The 14427-nt window shown below is 35.8% G+C and overlaps 1 protein-coding gene across 6 annotated transcripts in view; it reads left to right on the forward strand.

The window, feature by feature from the left end:
• Nucleotides 1-14427, forward strand: part of DPF3 (double PHD fingers 3) — a 213600-nt gene that overhangs the window by 176244 nt on the left and 22929 nt on the right. For 2 of the 6 annotated variants that reach the window (XM_088145558.1, XM_088145560.1), the window contains one exon: nt 5286-7646. The exons of 3 other annotated variants lie outside the window; for them this stretch is intronic. In XM_088145558.1, coding sequence (XP_088001684.1) covers nt 5286-5315 — 30 coding nt within the window. In that variant the 3' untranslated portion in view covers nt 5316-7646. Of the gene's footprint in view, nt 1-5285; nt 7647-14427 lie in introns of those variants that run through there. One more of the 6 variants, XR_015797012.1, reaches the window with a different exon arrangement.

A 14427-nucleotide genomic window follows, 5' to 3' on the forward strand; every position in this document is an offset into this window, starting at 1 on the left:
ATCCATTGTTTCCAGATAGGGAAATGGTGGCCACCAACTTCAAAACAATCCAGGATATTGTCTGGATTGTTCAAAAATTGGAAATCAGTTTCTTGGTTCAGACATGATAGTTAATGTGACACTTCCTACTTTGATTGCCAATTCTGTAAAGAGATGAATAAAGTGTTGTTCATCATATCTTAGTTTATTGAGCTATGTTCATCATGTTTTACATTAACTGATGTTTCATACCTAACTGTGGTTAAGATACAAATTTAAAATGAAAATGTTATTTAGTTAACTGAGTTATGTCCTGTTTTCTATGTGTCTATGTATACATTTATGTCTTTGTGTGTCTATAGACAAGTATAATTAGAGATTTCAGTGATCTTGCCATTTTGTATTACACAACAAATACATTTAAAAAGCTGAGGAATCAGAACACTATTTAATTCACCATTCTGTATCTTACAGTAGTCAGATGCATGCTGAAGTTCATAAGTAGGACATTAATATAATAGCCTTCTTCTATTTAAATATGACACTTTTGATTAGGAAATAGAGCTATCAGTACTAATAGCAATTCATATTTGTGAATTCTATGAATTTGTAGTTTCTTTTAAACTCATCTAAATGATATGTCATCACATTTGATGGGGCAGAATTCTGCTCCTTATCATTCCTGAATCTCCTCACATTTAGTTTTAGTAGCTTACTCTGAGTTCCATTATTATTCGGAAAATTTCTTGCTCAACTCATTTTCCATTCCATGCCCTTATACATCATATCCCATTAACTGACTTCTTTCTAACTTAAAAAAAGTCTCAGGATTGTAATCTCTTCTCACAGAACTACATCTCTATATAGTTTAGATTTACATCTAATAATATAAATAAATAAACCTTCTACATCTGCATCTATTTATACCTAAACCAATGTAGTTCTTTGTGCTTTTTCTTCTTTTTGATGATGAACAAGTGCCACTCTATAGTCAAAAGCTTTTCCTGTAAAAGTTCCATAGGACTTAGTTGATATAACACACATTAAGGATGCAAATAGGAGAAAAGAAATTTATTTAGAACTACAATTATAAAAAGCGGAAGAACTGCCCAAATAGAGTTAAGTGCACAAGATCTCTTAACACAACAGTAAGGCAACTAATAATATGTTAGTCCAAAGAGAATATAACCTCCTTGCTTGCAGAATTTTATAGTCAGACAGTCATTCTAAAGAGTTACTCCTCTACAGATGACTGTAGTTCTAGAACAGGCTAACAGCAATGGGAAACATAGATTGCAGTTTGGAGGACATAATCTTCAATAATGAAACAACTTATGTAATAGATTAGATTCCTTATCTCCTTGCTAATTAACTATGTCTGTCTTTCCAAGTGTATGTAACTTAATTTTATTTTAAATAAGTAATGGGAATATATCATTGTTATTCAGCTTCACAGCAAAACAAGGTTCCCTGTCCCCTCTTAGCTCTGCCGTGACAGATTCTACCCTCAGCTGTTAGTAGTACTAATGGAATTGAAGAAGTTGGAATTTAGATGCTCAGTCCCAATTATTGTAATTTTGGGCTTGGCCTATAGAGACATCACCCGTTTTTTGACATACTCTGTTTTAGTGCCATAAAACCCCACAATTACAGAGAAAGCAAAATACAATGTTGTGATGACTTCTGAAATGATAAATAACCCATTAGATATTGAGTAAAGGTAAATTTTCCTGCTCCCACAACACGCTTTCAGAACCATTGTCCAGGAGGATAACAAAGCTAGTGGCACAGTAATCTGCCCTTTCCCCATTTCATCTCTCTCCATGCTTAGTGCCACTACAAGGAGATGAGTGGTTGTTTGAAAACAATGAGTTTTCAAAGGAATACCTTTTAATATGCCATGAACTTTAATAGCAGATGGATACTGAGCATCATGATTGTCTAATAAAGTTTACAAACTAGTACTTGAAATCATCTCATTTTAACTATTGTAATCCCAAATTCATGAAAATATTTAAAAATAATGCTGTCTAGCTCCTATGCGGGATACTCACATAGTAGCACGTTGGTTTACTTCACCCTTAATCTCCCCCCAAAACACACACATAACTATTGCTCATTGTTAGTAGTTGCTCAGATTTGCCATTTTTTCAGCTTATGGCTGTAATTTCAAAGACAGAGCAAATCAACCCTGCTAATGCCTAGAGCAGATCAGATAGCTAATAAGCACAGCCTGTGCAAGGGACACCATCTGTGATAAATGCCTTCTGTGCCTGCTGTCATATTATAATCTGGAAAGTTCTTTTTATCATTGTCAGAATCAGAGACAAAAACAAAATTTGCTGTCCAAAATTTGAATTAGTCTTAAATATAATTTGGTTTGTTACTGTAACATCCACAGTCTGGGTATTCTATTATCTGAATGAATTGTTACTGTAAACTGTATGATAAACCCTATTCTGTTCTTCAACTAATGCTTATCATTGGTCATGAAAATACCAAAATCAGGTTTTAAATGAAACCTTTCTTTTAAAAAAAGATTTGCTTGAAGGAAGACATAAAATAAAAGGTTTTAGAGAATTCTGTACAGCAGATTATAAATTGTGCAGAAGGAAGTAAAGGTCCTGTTTCTTAATATTAGAATTTCAGTATTGCTTCCTATCTTTAGACTTACTGATTTTAGGCTTAAAACTTTAAACAGTTTGTACTTCTAAACATTCATGGAATTTTGTACAGTATGGCAACTAGCAATTGACATAGATTCCCCCAAAATGTAGCTGCCCTTCAATAAATTTTGTGAATCCTAATGATCGAACAGATATATCTGAAAACACTTTGTCCGTGGCCACAATCCAGAAAATAGCTTGGTGTACAAAAACCCAGTGAATTCAGTACTAGCTGTACGTATTGTTCTACAGTCCAAGAGTACTGTGTATGTTTTCTTGATGTCAAGTGGTAGAGTACAAGAAAAGATGCCTCTGCTTTCAACCTTTTCCTGACAGGTGCCATGAGCATTCTCACACATGCTCCAAATCACATTCTGGCTTTTGAATTTTCTCTTGTAGAACTCGATTTCTATGTTTATTGGTTTTTCCTTCACCTCATTCTAACACCAATCAGGAGGTAGCATGAGCGGCTCTTTCCCAGAAATTTTATCTAAGAAGTACTATCTTTATTTCCTTCTTGAATGCTGCACCAACTACTCCCCACTTCCCATCACTTATTTGCTTCAACCCACCACTGCTTCTTCCCAAAATATCTGCATAATTTGGGATATTTTTTTCTTTTCAGCTGGATGGAGTACAGGGGAAAAAGAGGGCATGTTTGTATGATAACCCTACAGTATAGTTATAGGCCATTGCATAAGGTCTGCAAAGATCAAGGGGCAAAACAGTGAAGTTAATCTTTATTAAATTATTACCGTGTATTCACTATGTTAAGTGAGGGAATCCTCTTTTCAGTCAGTATCTATGGCCTTCAAAGAGCTGGCCCATAATTTTAAGGCTGCCAACATATTGACAGATCTGAACAACACAATCTGATTGTAGAACTTTGCCTTCATCAGAATCTGGATGATATGAGCACTTGGAGGATCTTTCCCCAAGGTAATAGTATAACGGTACAGCTCTCCTAAATAAAAGGATACATGCACTTAATAGAAAAAGAAAAAATTAAACTGAGTAGCACAACATCTCATGGGGTAGGGAGACAACACATTGATTACAGTATATATATATATATATATATATATATATATATATATATATATAAAAGAGTATATAATATATAACTCAGTGACTAGAAAGAAAGGTAATAGGAAGAAACATTAATAAATATATAATATAGAGTGAATGCTCTCATTGTCTATATAGACAATAGAGAACAGTAAAAATCAGAACAGATCACTGAGAATTTAGCATGGTCAAATGGCATAAAAAGTCAACTGCTAAAGAGAGGAGAAAGAATGGAATGTTTAAATCTATGAATCAAAGCTCTCTCTATTATATATTTTATTGGTGAGCCCACTTATTTGTCATTTATTCATGGATTTCCTATCACCATGCATCTTTTAAAAAATCATTTTAAAAATCAGAAACTGAGTAATAAAATGCCCAAATCAAATGTATTCCTAATAAGCACCTTTATATATGTTGTTTTGCCTGATTTTAAGCAGAAATGTGAGTTAATTTGGTAAAAATTCTGAATTTGATTTAGGCATAATATGAACATTCTTGTAATAAATCCTGAAAAGGTATCAGTCCTAAAGTGCGTATAGAGGTTATAGTGGTGCACTTTTATAAGAGGTTGTCATTGTGGCTATTTTTAGCAGCTCATAGACTGAAGGATTGGTGCGTCAACTTAATCCTGTAGCAGATGGTTTAGGTGAAGAATAAACTGAAACTTTTTCATTTGGTTCCAGCATTAAAAGCAGGCAGCTATCATTCCCATATATGGTGTACCATTCTTAGACTTGTTGTCACGTAATGCTACTTAGCTGTAAACTACTGTATCATGAATTTACAGCATCACAGTTCTTGTTGTAGTGAAGTGTATGGTCCTGGATTTCATCCATACTTCTAGAAGGCTGATGAGATGTTATACATAGTAGAGAGTACCTATATCTTTTTTAGAAGTTTGGCAGAAGCCAGAATTTCAGCAGATTTTCCTGAAGCATTACTGTGACATATCAAGGTGTACTAGCTAAATTCATGTTTCTGTGTAACTAGTTTAGTGTAATAAGAGTACATTAAAGAATACACTCCCGCAATTGAATGCTGGACCAGTGCATAGAGGATATTGCCATGATTCTGCACTTACTAATGCAGGCTCATTGTATTTGGATTGAAAATCTAAAATGTTTCAAGTAACATGGCCCCTGACTATTATTGCTTTACACATGTGAAATAAATGCAGTTACTAAATAATAGGTTTTTAATCATGTAACATAAAGGGACCCACTTGTCTGGAAGAACAATGATCAGAAGTGAAAAACACAGGAAAAAGATGGGTAAGCGTTAGTTTGTTAAAAAAGAAAGACATGTTTCATCTGGAAAGCTGGCCTCTAGTCAATAATGACAGATTCATATTGTGAGTATATTTGAAGTACTCTCCATTATTCCAGGGCTGTGAGATGATACAGTAACACAAAACAGGTTCCAAAGAAAGACTTGGTCTGTTTTGGCTCATCTAAATTTGGGGATGGCACTTGTTGTAATACCTATTGTTCCTTTTTTTAAAAAAAAAAAAAATCTGCTTGCTGTTTGAAATTCCTTTGAGTTTTTTCTTTCTTTGCTTTTCTTCCGCAGATAACACCCCTGTGCTTACATGGACTCTGAATCCTTCATGGAATCTATTGAAGAAACCAACCGACTAAGAGAGTTCAAATGCTCTGATCTTTCTCGCATTGCCCGATCCTGTCTCACCTGTGTCTTGTTCCCACATGGGAGTTTGGACTGTGGAATGCCTGCTGGCACTTGCTCAGAGAAGTTTTGGGGGTTCCCTAATCTTGTGCAATACAAGAAAATCCTTACTTTTTTTTTTTTTTTTTAAAAAGAAAAATATCTTTAAAGTGTTGTGCGAGTTTGTGTGTGTGTATGCGTGTATATATAAGCCCAGGTCAAACTGGAACTGATCAACAGCAGAAGTGACTGAAAACAACAAACTAATGAAAAAAAAACTTGACAGAAACTAGAACAAGTTATTTTATTTATTTTAATATTTAAGAGAGAAAAGTAGTGCTGATGTTGCACAGTATTTTTGTTTAAAATGGATTTTACTTCAACATTTTAAGATTTTTTTTTTTGTGAAGGTGGGACTTTTGCAAAGTGCTTAATGCAAGATAAAGGCTGTTTACTTGCAGGATAAGTTTTTTAAGTTATGAAAATAAAGATAAACGTTGCTCTCTCTTGTACTTCAAATATGCCATTCATAGACCAGTTTTTATTTTTCAAAGTGGATGTGGTAAGTTTAAATTGTTCTGGATTAATTTTTGAATGTGTGCTAATGTTTCCTGCTTAGCTGTACTAAATTAGACAAAAAGCCCTACTCTGAACAAAATATTTTGAAAAGGAAATGCTGAATTCTGGACAGCTATTTAACAAAGACTGTCAGTGCAGTCTACTCTAAACCACAGAATAACAAAAATGTAGACATTAGCAATAATGCTACTGAAACTAGGTGCTTTTAAAGGAAAAGAAATTCTGTTTTCTGTAAAGTTGTTTTCACCTTATGCTAACAGTTCCTTGTGAAATAAATCAACAAAACATGAGCTACTGAACACTTAATTATTGGAATAGTATATTTGGAGAAAAGCCTATACCTCTAATAGTATTATACAAAGCATTTGAAAGAATATTTGGGGGCATTTAAAATATTAATTTTCTTTTTCTAGAAATTATAAAGTGAGATGTAGTCACAGACCATAGCTTTTCTCTACTAAATTTTTTTAGGACCAAGGTATGATCCATGGACAATTGGTGCTTATGAAGTATGTGTCAGAAATTAATTCTGTGAGAGACTTCCTGTTAAAAAGCCACATGGGAATAGGGTTATTCTAATCATTTTGCTAGGGGTGCATGTAAAGAATGGAGCCAGAAATGATCCTGGAAAAAGTTATTTGGATAACGTTTCCATCTAAATTAAGTATCCCAGGTGATGTCAAAAAAATCCATTGTGTGTGTGGACCAGCAGTACCTTGGAACTGTATGGTGCAAAGCAATTTTATGCATGCTTGCCTGGAAGCAAGTTTTGCAGAGTTTCAGTGTGACTTATTCCCTAATAAGGGTGCATAGAAGTGTTTAATCTGGTGTGTAGTTAAATACAGTAGTCTGTGAACAAAATCTGTTTGCCATTTTATAGAGGTAAAAAAAGTGCATTTCTAAAACCTCAGCCACCATTGTACGCATGCATAACTCCCTTTTATATATGCATAAAATCCTATTAGTCAACTAACAGACATTCAGGTCTAACAGACCCTCATTCCCCACATTAGTCCGTTAAATTGAACACTTAGTGTCATAATTTCTTTTGGGGTGTAAATGTGAAAACATTTCCCTGAAATTCTGGGAGCAATCTTCAGTTTTGCTGCTGCACAGTCACTATATAGTTCTTTTAGGCTTGTTCAGGAGTCCAAGAATGTGAAGCCACAGTTAAATATGTTAAAGTTGCATGGCAGTGGTGCCATAAATTTTGCATATCCTGTTGTCTCTCAGAGATGCTGGGTATTAGGGCAATGCAGAATCCAGCCCAGAAGAAGCACTACATACATTCAAGTCATGGAATCAAATATGAGAAGTTAATGCCCCAGGACATTGCACACTAAAGACAATAGAGAAATTCCTGCTGGGATCAATAGACTCCTAGAAAATTACATCAATTACAATCTACAGATTACAATTACGCTGCCATTTTTAATATAAGTGTTCCCATTAGATAAAAAATGTGCATCCATATTGAAGAGCTGCAAATCATTTTAGTGTTTTGTGTTCACATACCATCAATTTCCAAGACATATCCTGTACACTTCTGTAAATATTTATTTGTCCACCTTTTTTAAAAGAAAAACTTGTGAAATTGCAATTGCTGTATATAATTTTTGAAGGTCCTCATTGTTTACAATGCTGTCCTCCAGTCTGCAAATAAAACTTCCTTCTCTAATTATTTTCGTTTTTGTTTTCCAATTGATAAATTATTACTTGGTTGGTTGCTTAGAATGCTTTTTATGAAAATATTTTAAAAATTTTCTACTATTGCTTGACTTTGACTGTAGCAAAAGAGAACAGGACATACAAAGACAGCTGATTCAAAGCAGACTTCTGTTCATGTAACCCATTCCTGCACTGAGCAGTGGGTTGGTCTTATTGGCCTATAAATAGTCTCTTCCAACTTGTATGATTCCACTGTCTAGTCTATCACCCATCTCCTCCAGATGTTATACTGGGTCTGATTGAGTTGGCGTCCAACATCACAAGGAGAATCACAAGTTTCACATTCCTGATCTTGTATAACCCAAAGCCTTTCCCAGCTCTGCTACTTCCAGTTCTTGGAAGGTCATAATATCTGAACTTTTGAAAGTTGCAGTCCCAGCATTACTGAAGGGTGCCAACTTTCAGGAAGACTGAAATGGTGTTCTCAAAGCTGTAGGGTACAGTAAAGAAGACTTAAGGACTTTTTAAGTTGGGTCTTCTATGTTGAAGAGAAAATAGCTGTCTGGAACCCTGTTCTGGATTATGCCCTGATATAATCCAGGAGATGCAATTACAGGTAGTCCCCAGGTTAAGAGCAAGTTCCATTCCCAAGGTCTGTCCTTAAATCGAATTTGTGTGTAAGCTGGAACAGTATTATTGTGTAATGCTGTGTAAGTAGTATTGTCTAATGAACTTGAACCATTGTGTATTTAATTCAAATAGTTGTGTATTTAACTTGAATTTTGCTACAATAGGCTCCGTTCTTAACTATGGGTCATCCTTAAACCGGGTGTTCTTAACCCAGGGACTCCCCATATCTTCAACAGAAAAACTACATATGCAAATATCACAGGCTAAATAGGCCATATGGGAATTAGCCACAGAAGCAAAAATGAGTTCTCTCAGACTCACTCAGTTAGATGGCATCTAGTTTTGGAAACAAAGTAAAATTAGCCTTTGTAAACCTATTTTTTAAATGTGTATTTATATAATGTGTAGTTTAGTCTTATTTGTTTATTTATTAAATTTATATAGTCTTGATACCTCTCAAGATAGTTATACTTTAAGTGGACCCAGATAAATAGAAAATTGGGGGCACATTACACTGGTGAAATCTGCAGAAAAGATGCATGTACGCATGCCAGTTCAGTGGTGTTTTGATACTGGAGGATTTTGATCCAGACTTTAAACAGCATGGTTACAAATACGTCTATAATAAGTTAAAGAAGCTTAGTTGTACACAAGCTAGAAATTAACGCCTGGTGCATGCAAGAATACTGCCTTCTGAAGCACGTATGTTTAAGATCAGAGGGCCAGAGACAAAATTTGACTGAATTTGTTCAATGATTTTTTGTTGTTGTTTTTGTTTATTTAGACTTTTGATTATGAATGAGATCTACATCAGGAATTGCTATGGCAATACATAAAACCAAATATAACAGTTGCAGTTATGTCTCTCAGACTCTATAATCTTTCATTCATTAATATATATATGTATAAATCATTACTATGAATTGAGACACACACTTAAAATACATTTAATCCTCTATCAAATCAGTAGGATTTAAGCACCACTAAATACATACAATTTAACTCATTGCTACACTATGGAGCCCCATTTGCTGGGTAACTTCCCTTCCTGTTCCTCAAGAGGGTAATGCTTTCTGTCTCTAATGCCAAATTCCATTTTGCCTGTGCCTGTAGAAGCTAGATGTCCACAGCACTGCTGGATTTTTTTCCAGAGACTATTCAGTTATTCTCCCACATAAAAAAGAATTCCTATGTAACAAAATTAAGTACTATCTGTAAGCCACTGTGCCAGTGAGTTTTTAATCTAAACCAAATCCATATAAAGGCTAGTTAGTACCTTTAATTAATCTCATAGAGAGATTTGAGCTTAAGCTGACACTAAATCAAACTTAGATCTGTTCCCATGTTTTACATAGTTTTGCACAATAACACCACTGGTTTTTCCAAATATTCACTTCTCAACTTTGTTTATTTATCCTTAGATTTATATCCTACCTTTATTGTATACAGCTCGAGGCAGTGTACATAATACTCCTGCTTCCCATTTTCCCCAGAACAACAACCCTGTGAGGTGGGTTGGGCTGAGAGACAAAGTCACCCAGCCAGCTTTTATGCCTAAGGCAGAGTAGAACTCACAGTCTCCTGGTTTTTAATCTAATTCTAAACTACTACATCAAATCACTTTCATACTTGCTATTTTGATTTCCTCCCTTAGATGGTTTGTTTTTCAATGGCTCAGCCCTGTGCCCTGGGCATATAAACTACCTAACTTGGAGGGAGGGGCGCTCTGGTCACTTCCTTACGTGTTGGCAGCTGGCTTTTAAATACTGATGCTGCTATTTAGCGAGTAGCAGGGAGAATCCATTTGTAGCAGAAGAATACATCAAAAATAGATTTTAAAAAGATAAGAATAGGCCACAATGCATTTTTTGGATTCACAGCTTCTCTGGACTGGCTAATTGTAGCAATGGCATTTCCCCAGGCTTTTGGAAGCAAAGAAGTTGGAGCACTCTAGCTCATTTTATTGCTAAGTAGCATATCACTTTTTTAGTGGCTTTGTTGACGTACTGTAGGAAAAGCTGTAGTTCCTACGTGCCCATGGGAAGATTCACACAATACTCTAAACCAGAATATGGTTTGTTGGCCTGGAGCTTCATAGTCATGTGCAAAGTGAGCCAATTGTGATTTAGTGTATTTGGGTTAAATAAATCATGGTTCAGCACAACGTGTGAATCCAGTTTGTATCTCATACTGCTATCCTAGAGGATTCCTCCTGAGTGGAAGCCCTAACAGCCGCAGAGGTAGAAGACTAGGGACAGCATTTCATCAGGGCCATATCTTCCCGACGGAAGGACGTTCTTCTTTGGATATTAAGATAAGCCGCTCCCATTAAGTCACAGCCCATGAGAATATTGCAAGTAGAAAGAACAAGTTCAGCAGCTGGTGTGCCTATCCAAGAAGTATTGGGAGCGGTTCCTGATAAGAGACACATCCAGGCATTGAGTCAGATAAGGCCATTAAAAGCAAAACAAAACCCTTTATCTAGCCAGGATACATATTATCTGAACAATCGCCCACTGTTACTACTGTAATTGCCAGCGTCTGAAAGTTCTTCATTTTATTTTTCTCTGATCTCACTGCTGATTTCAACACATTGTACATCTGACCATATGGGCTCCGGTCCACCCATTTTTCTTAATCAGCTTGTTAGTCTTTAAGTTACCTCAAAACAATTTGTCGTTTTTGTTGCAGCAGGATGGCCTTTGGAAGTTATTCTGAAAAACACATTTCAAAGGGAAAAAATCACTTTCAGTTTTTCTCTAGTTAGAGAAGGGCCTGCTTTTTCTTTTTTGGTTTACAAGTAATTGAAACCATAAGAATATCACGTTCTGATAATTGAGATACTTGAGTAGATTCCCAATTAAAGAGCTGCAATATTGAATAGCATGGAACTAAAAAGAGTCAAAGGAACAAATATTTATTTTAAGTGCTAAAAAAACAACGAAAAGAATGACTATTCAAAATACCTTTTGTGACTATTATGAGATGTAACATTTTGAATATTTTTGAAGATGGTGTACATTTCTGGACACTGTAATGCTTATACCTAGTAAAAAAAGACTATAGCTCCACGGCAGGATTTAGGCTTTTAGTCATCATTTTTGGTTTTATTGGGATAGTTTAAAGTACATCTTGCATAAATTGGTTTTACTTTTAACTTGACCTTTACTAGGATAAGACTAACATAGCAAAGTAATTTCAGTCTTCTTGAATCAGCACATTTTCCCCAAAGTTTTCTTTGTAGATACAATTTTTTAATGAAATAGGTGAAAAATATTGAGATGTGTACATTTTTAAATGAGTGGACCATAAGAATTATGCCAACTTTAAGGACATGTAGTACTAATGTCTAGATTTATTTAAAATTTCCCTTAAAGTGGTTGCTTCAGTAACTAGTGTAGGAGGACTACATATGCCACAATAATAAAATAATTTTTAACTAGGGTTCTAACAGTTCATACAGCAATTTTATAACAATGAAAATAAATATTATTCTTTGTGTGGAGATACATACATACAAACATACATACATAAGACAGTGCTGATGAATTATTTGTTTGAATATATTAATTAGACAGTAAATTGTAACAAGAACCATTTTAAAAGATTCTTCAGAAACTAAAGGGAGAACATCTGTTGTAAAAGGGATAGCGCATGGTCCTTTCCTTGCTTCTAAACATTTTGTATGAAATCTGTGTTCACACTTTACATTAAGCCCTGTTATGGTTTGTTTGGTTTCAGCTTAGCCTGTTCTGTCAGACAGTCATTATGGTCTGTAAACCCTAGTTTATAGCAGTTCCTCCTAACTTGGATAACTTCCAGTGTTGATGTTGCTGAGAACTTTGGAAATTCAGGTCTACATATTTGTAGAGTTTATGGGTTTATGACTTACCCTTGTAGCTGAACATTGATGTGGCTTGTTCATCTAACCATGTCTAAGTGTGACTGAACTGAATCAGGATCCCACATCAGAATCCATGGCGTGTTCATACAAAAGCTGCAAAGCAAGTTTAGATTCCCCAAACTGTAGCTTCTCTTCTACGTAAGCTATTCATATATTTTACTTCAAGTATGCTGGTGTAATCCATTTTGGAAAGGGTGGAAAGAAAGGTATAATAAAACATGATGTTTGTTATGCAACAAGATGAAGATGTTTCAAAAGAGAGATCATTAAGTGTAATCATCTAGTTTCTGAAAGTTACTGGGCTAGTTACAGGTGAGAGTGTCATCATAGAGCAGTGTTTTTCAACCTCAGCAACTTTCAGATGTCTGGACTTCAACTCCCAAGCTGGCTGGGGAATCCTGGGAGTTGGAGTCCACACATCCTAACGTTGCTGAGGTTGAGAAACACTGGCCTAGAGGATTTGAAACTTTCTTTTTCATTCCCCGGTAAGAGATGGCACTGTAGTACAGAGGCATAGATTCATTTCTTTTAAGTATGAACTTAATATATGCTGGGCAGTACCGCAAGTCATGCAACCACAATGCTATTTGTACTAAGAGAAACAAGATCAAAAAAGTGCATTAGATTAGAACTTTAAAGGTGCCTGTGTGTTTATGGGAACTGTTGTTAAGGTGCTTGTTTTTTTAAAAAAATCCAATCAGACATTCTGCATTTTTGCATCCATACCCTTGTCTTTTTTTGCTTGGTTGCACATTTTGAAAAGGTTAGTGAGCTTGTCAGTTAACTGAATGCTTTGTGGCGTGTGAACCTGTCTGGGTGGAAAGCCCGTGGCAAACCAGTGATAAATTTCTGAGTCCTACAGAAATTTTCTTCCAGGATAAACTTTGTTGAAGATGTCACAAAAGTAAAAATGGGTGCAGATTCAGTACCTATAGCTTTTGGGTTGTAGTGAGCCATTTTTCCTAGTCATCTCATTTCATTTTCAATTTCAAATGTGTTCTATTAATCCTTTGCTTGACAACTAAACATATTAAAATGCCCCTGTGTAGATATATAATATCCAATGACAGCTTTGACCATAAATAGAAATCTTTGCATTTTCCGTTGCTGATATTATAAAGTTAAAGAGATTATTTTGTTTTTAAGAGCACTTCACACTATTACTTTAGATTCCAGCTGTTCAGATAAAGATTCCTACCGTTAATTCCGCCGTACTGCAAATTGGTACAGCATTTAAAGGCAGAATTCCTTCCTGTTAGCTACCTTTGGCAGTGGGCCTTTACGACCCATAGTGTTTGCTTATGAGGCATAATGGTGCGTTTCTCTGGAGGTCGCAGTGACCTACTTCACGCCCATATGGTGTCAGGCTGATGCATGAATGCAAGGTGCGGTGAATTCTTCCCCAGCAGTCTTTGCGGACAAAGAGCAAGGAGTTTGCCTAGCAACTAGTAATACCAGGGCCAAAAAGGTGAAGCAGAGCATTAGCTATTTATCCTAACAAGGAGAACCGTAAGCAGCCCCACGGTAGTTCTCAGGTTAAGACTTCTGTCTGTGATTACGGTGTGCCTCGATCTAGGGGGTCACAGTGGGGTCACAGCTTTTCCTTTTTAATGGAAAGATCAGAGACCCTCATTTATATTGATAAAGGCGTTTCCTTGTCAGGAGCTCAGATGTTGGAAGGTGGAAGCAGTTATGCCTCGGTCCTTAAACTGACTAAGTAGTGAGCCCACGCGCTGCCTGATGGTACATCCTGGCTAGTGAAAGGCTCTATTGGGACACAATGTGCGAGGGTTTTTTATTATTATTATTATTAGTAGTAGTAGTAGTAGTAGTACCTTTTTATCCTGTGCATTTTGTTCTTTTTTTCTCTTGCACTGATTTTCCTCTTTTATGTTCCGTCCTGTAAGAGCTCCTGGTAGCAGATACAAAAGCCAAAGTTTTTCATCCTTGGAGTTTTCCCAGTCCTGCACTGCCTACCCAAAGCATGTCAGATAGACCAACAGTGCATAACTAGTTTTGTTACTTCACTATCTGGCCACGTATACATTGTTTTACAGAAGGAATCCTCCTCTGAACATAGTTCTTTCTTTGGTGCTTTTGGAGATTCTTAAGATTTAGAAACATATACACCTTTCAGTAGTAAGGGCTGTGTGGTGCTCAGTGGGGTCTCTAAAAGGCATTTTGAAGGATGTAGGAATGTAAACATTGTGCCTGTCTTCAACTCCTTAAAGCAGCTGCCTCTTTGCTCTGAATCAATGCTTTAAAGCA

This window comes from Python bivittatus, unplaced genomic scaffold, assembly GCF_059951505.1.
Source record: "Python bivittatus isolate LINGU-HERP-01145 unplaced genomic scaffold, Pbiv_v1 ctg000480_np1212, whole genome shotgun sequence".
In the NCBI taxonomy this organism is placed as follows: Eukaryota; Metazoa; Chordata; class Lepidosauria; order Squamata; family Pythonidae; genus Python; species Python bivittatus.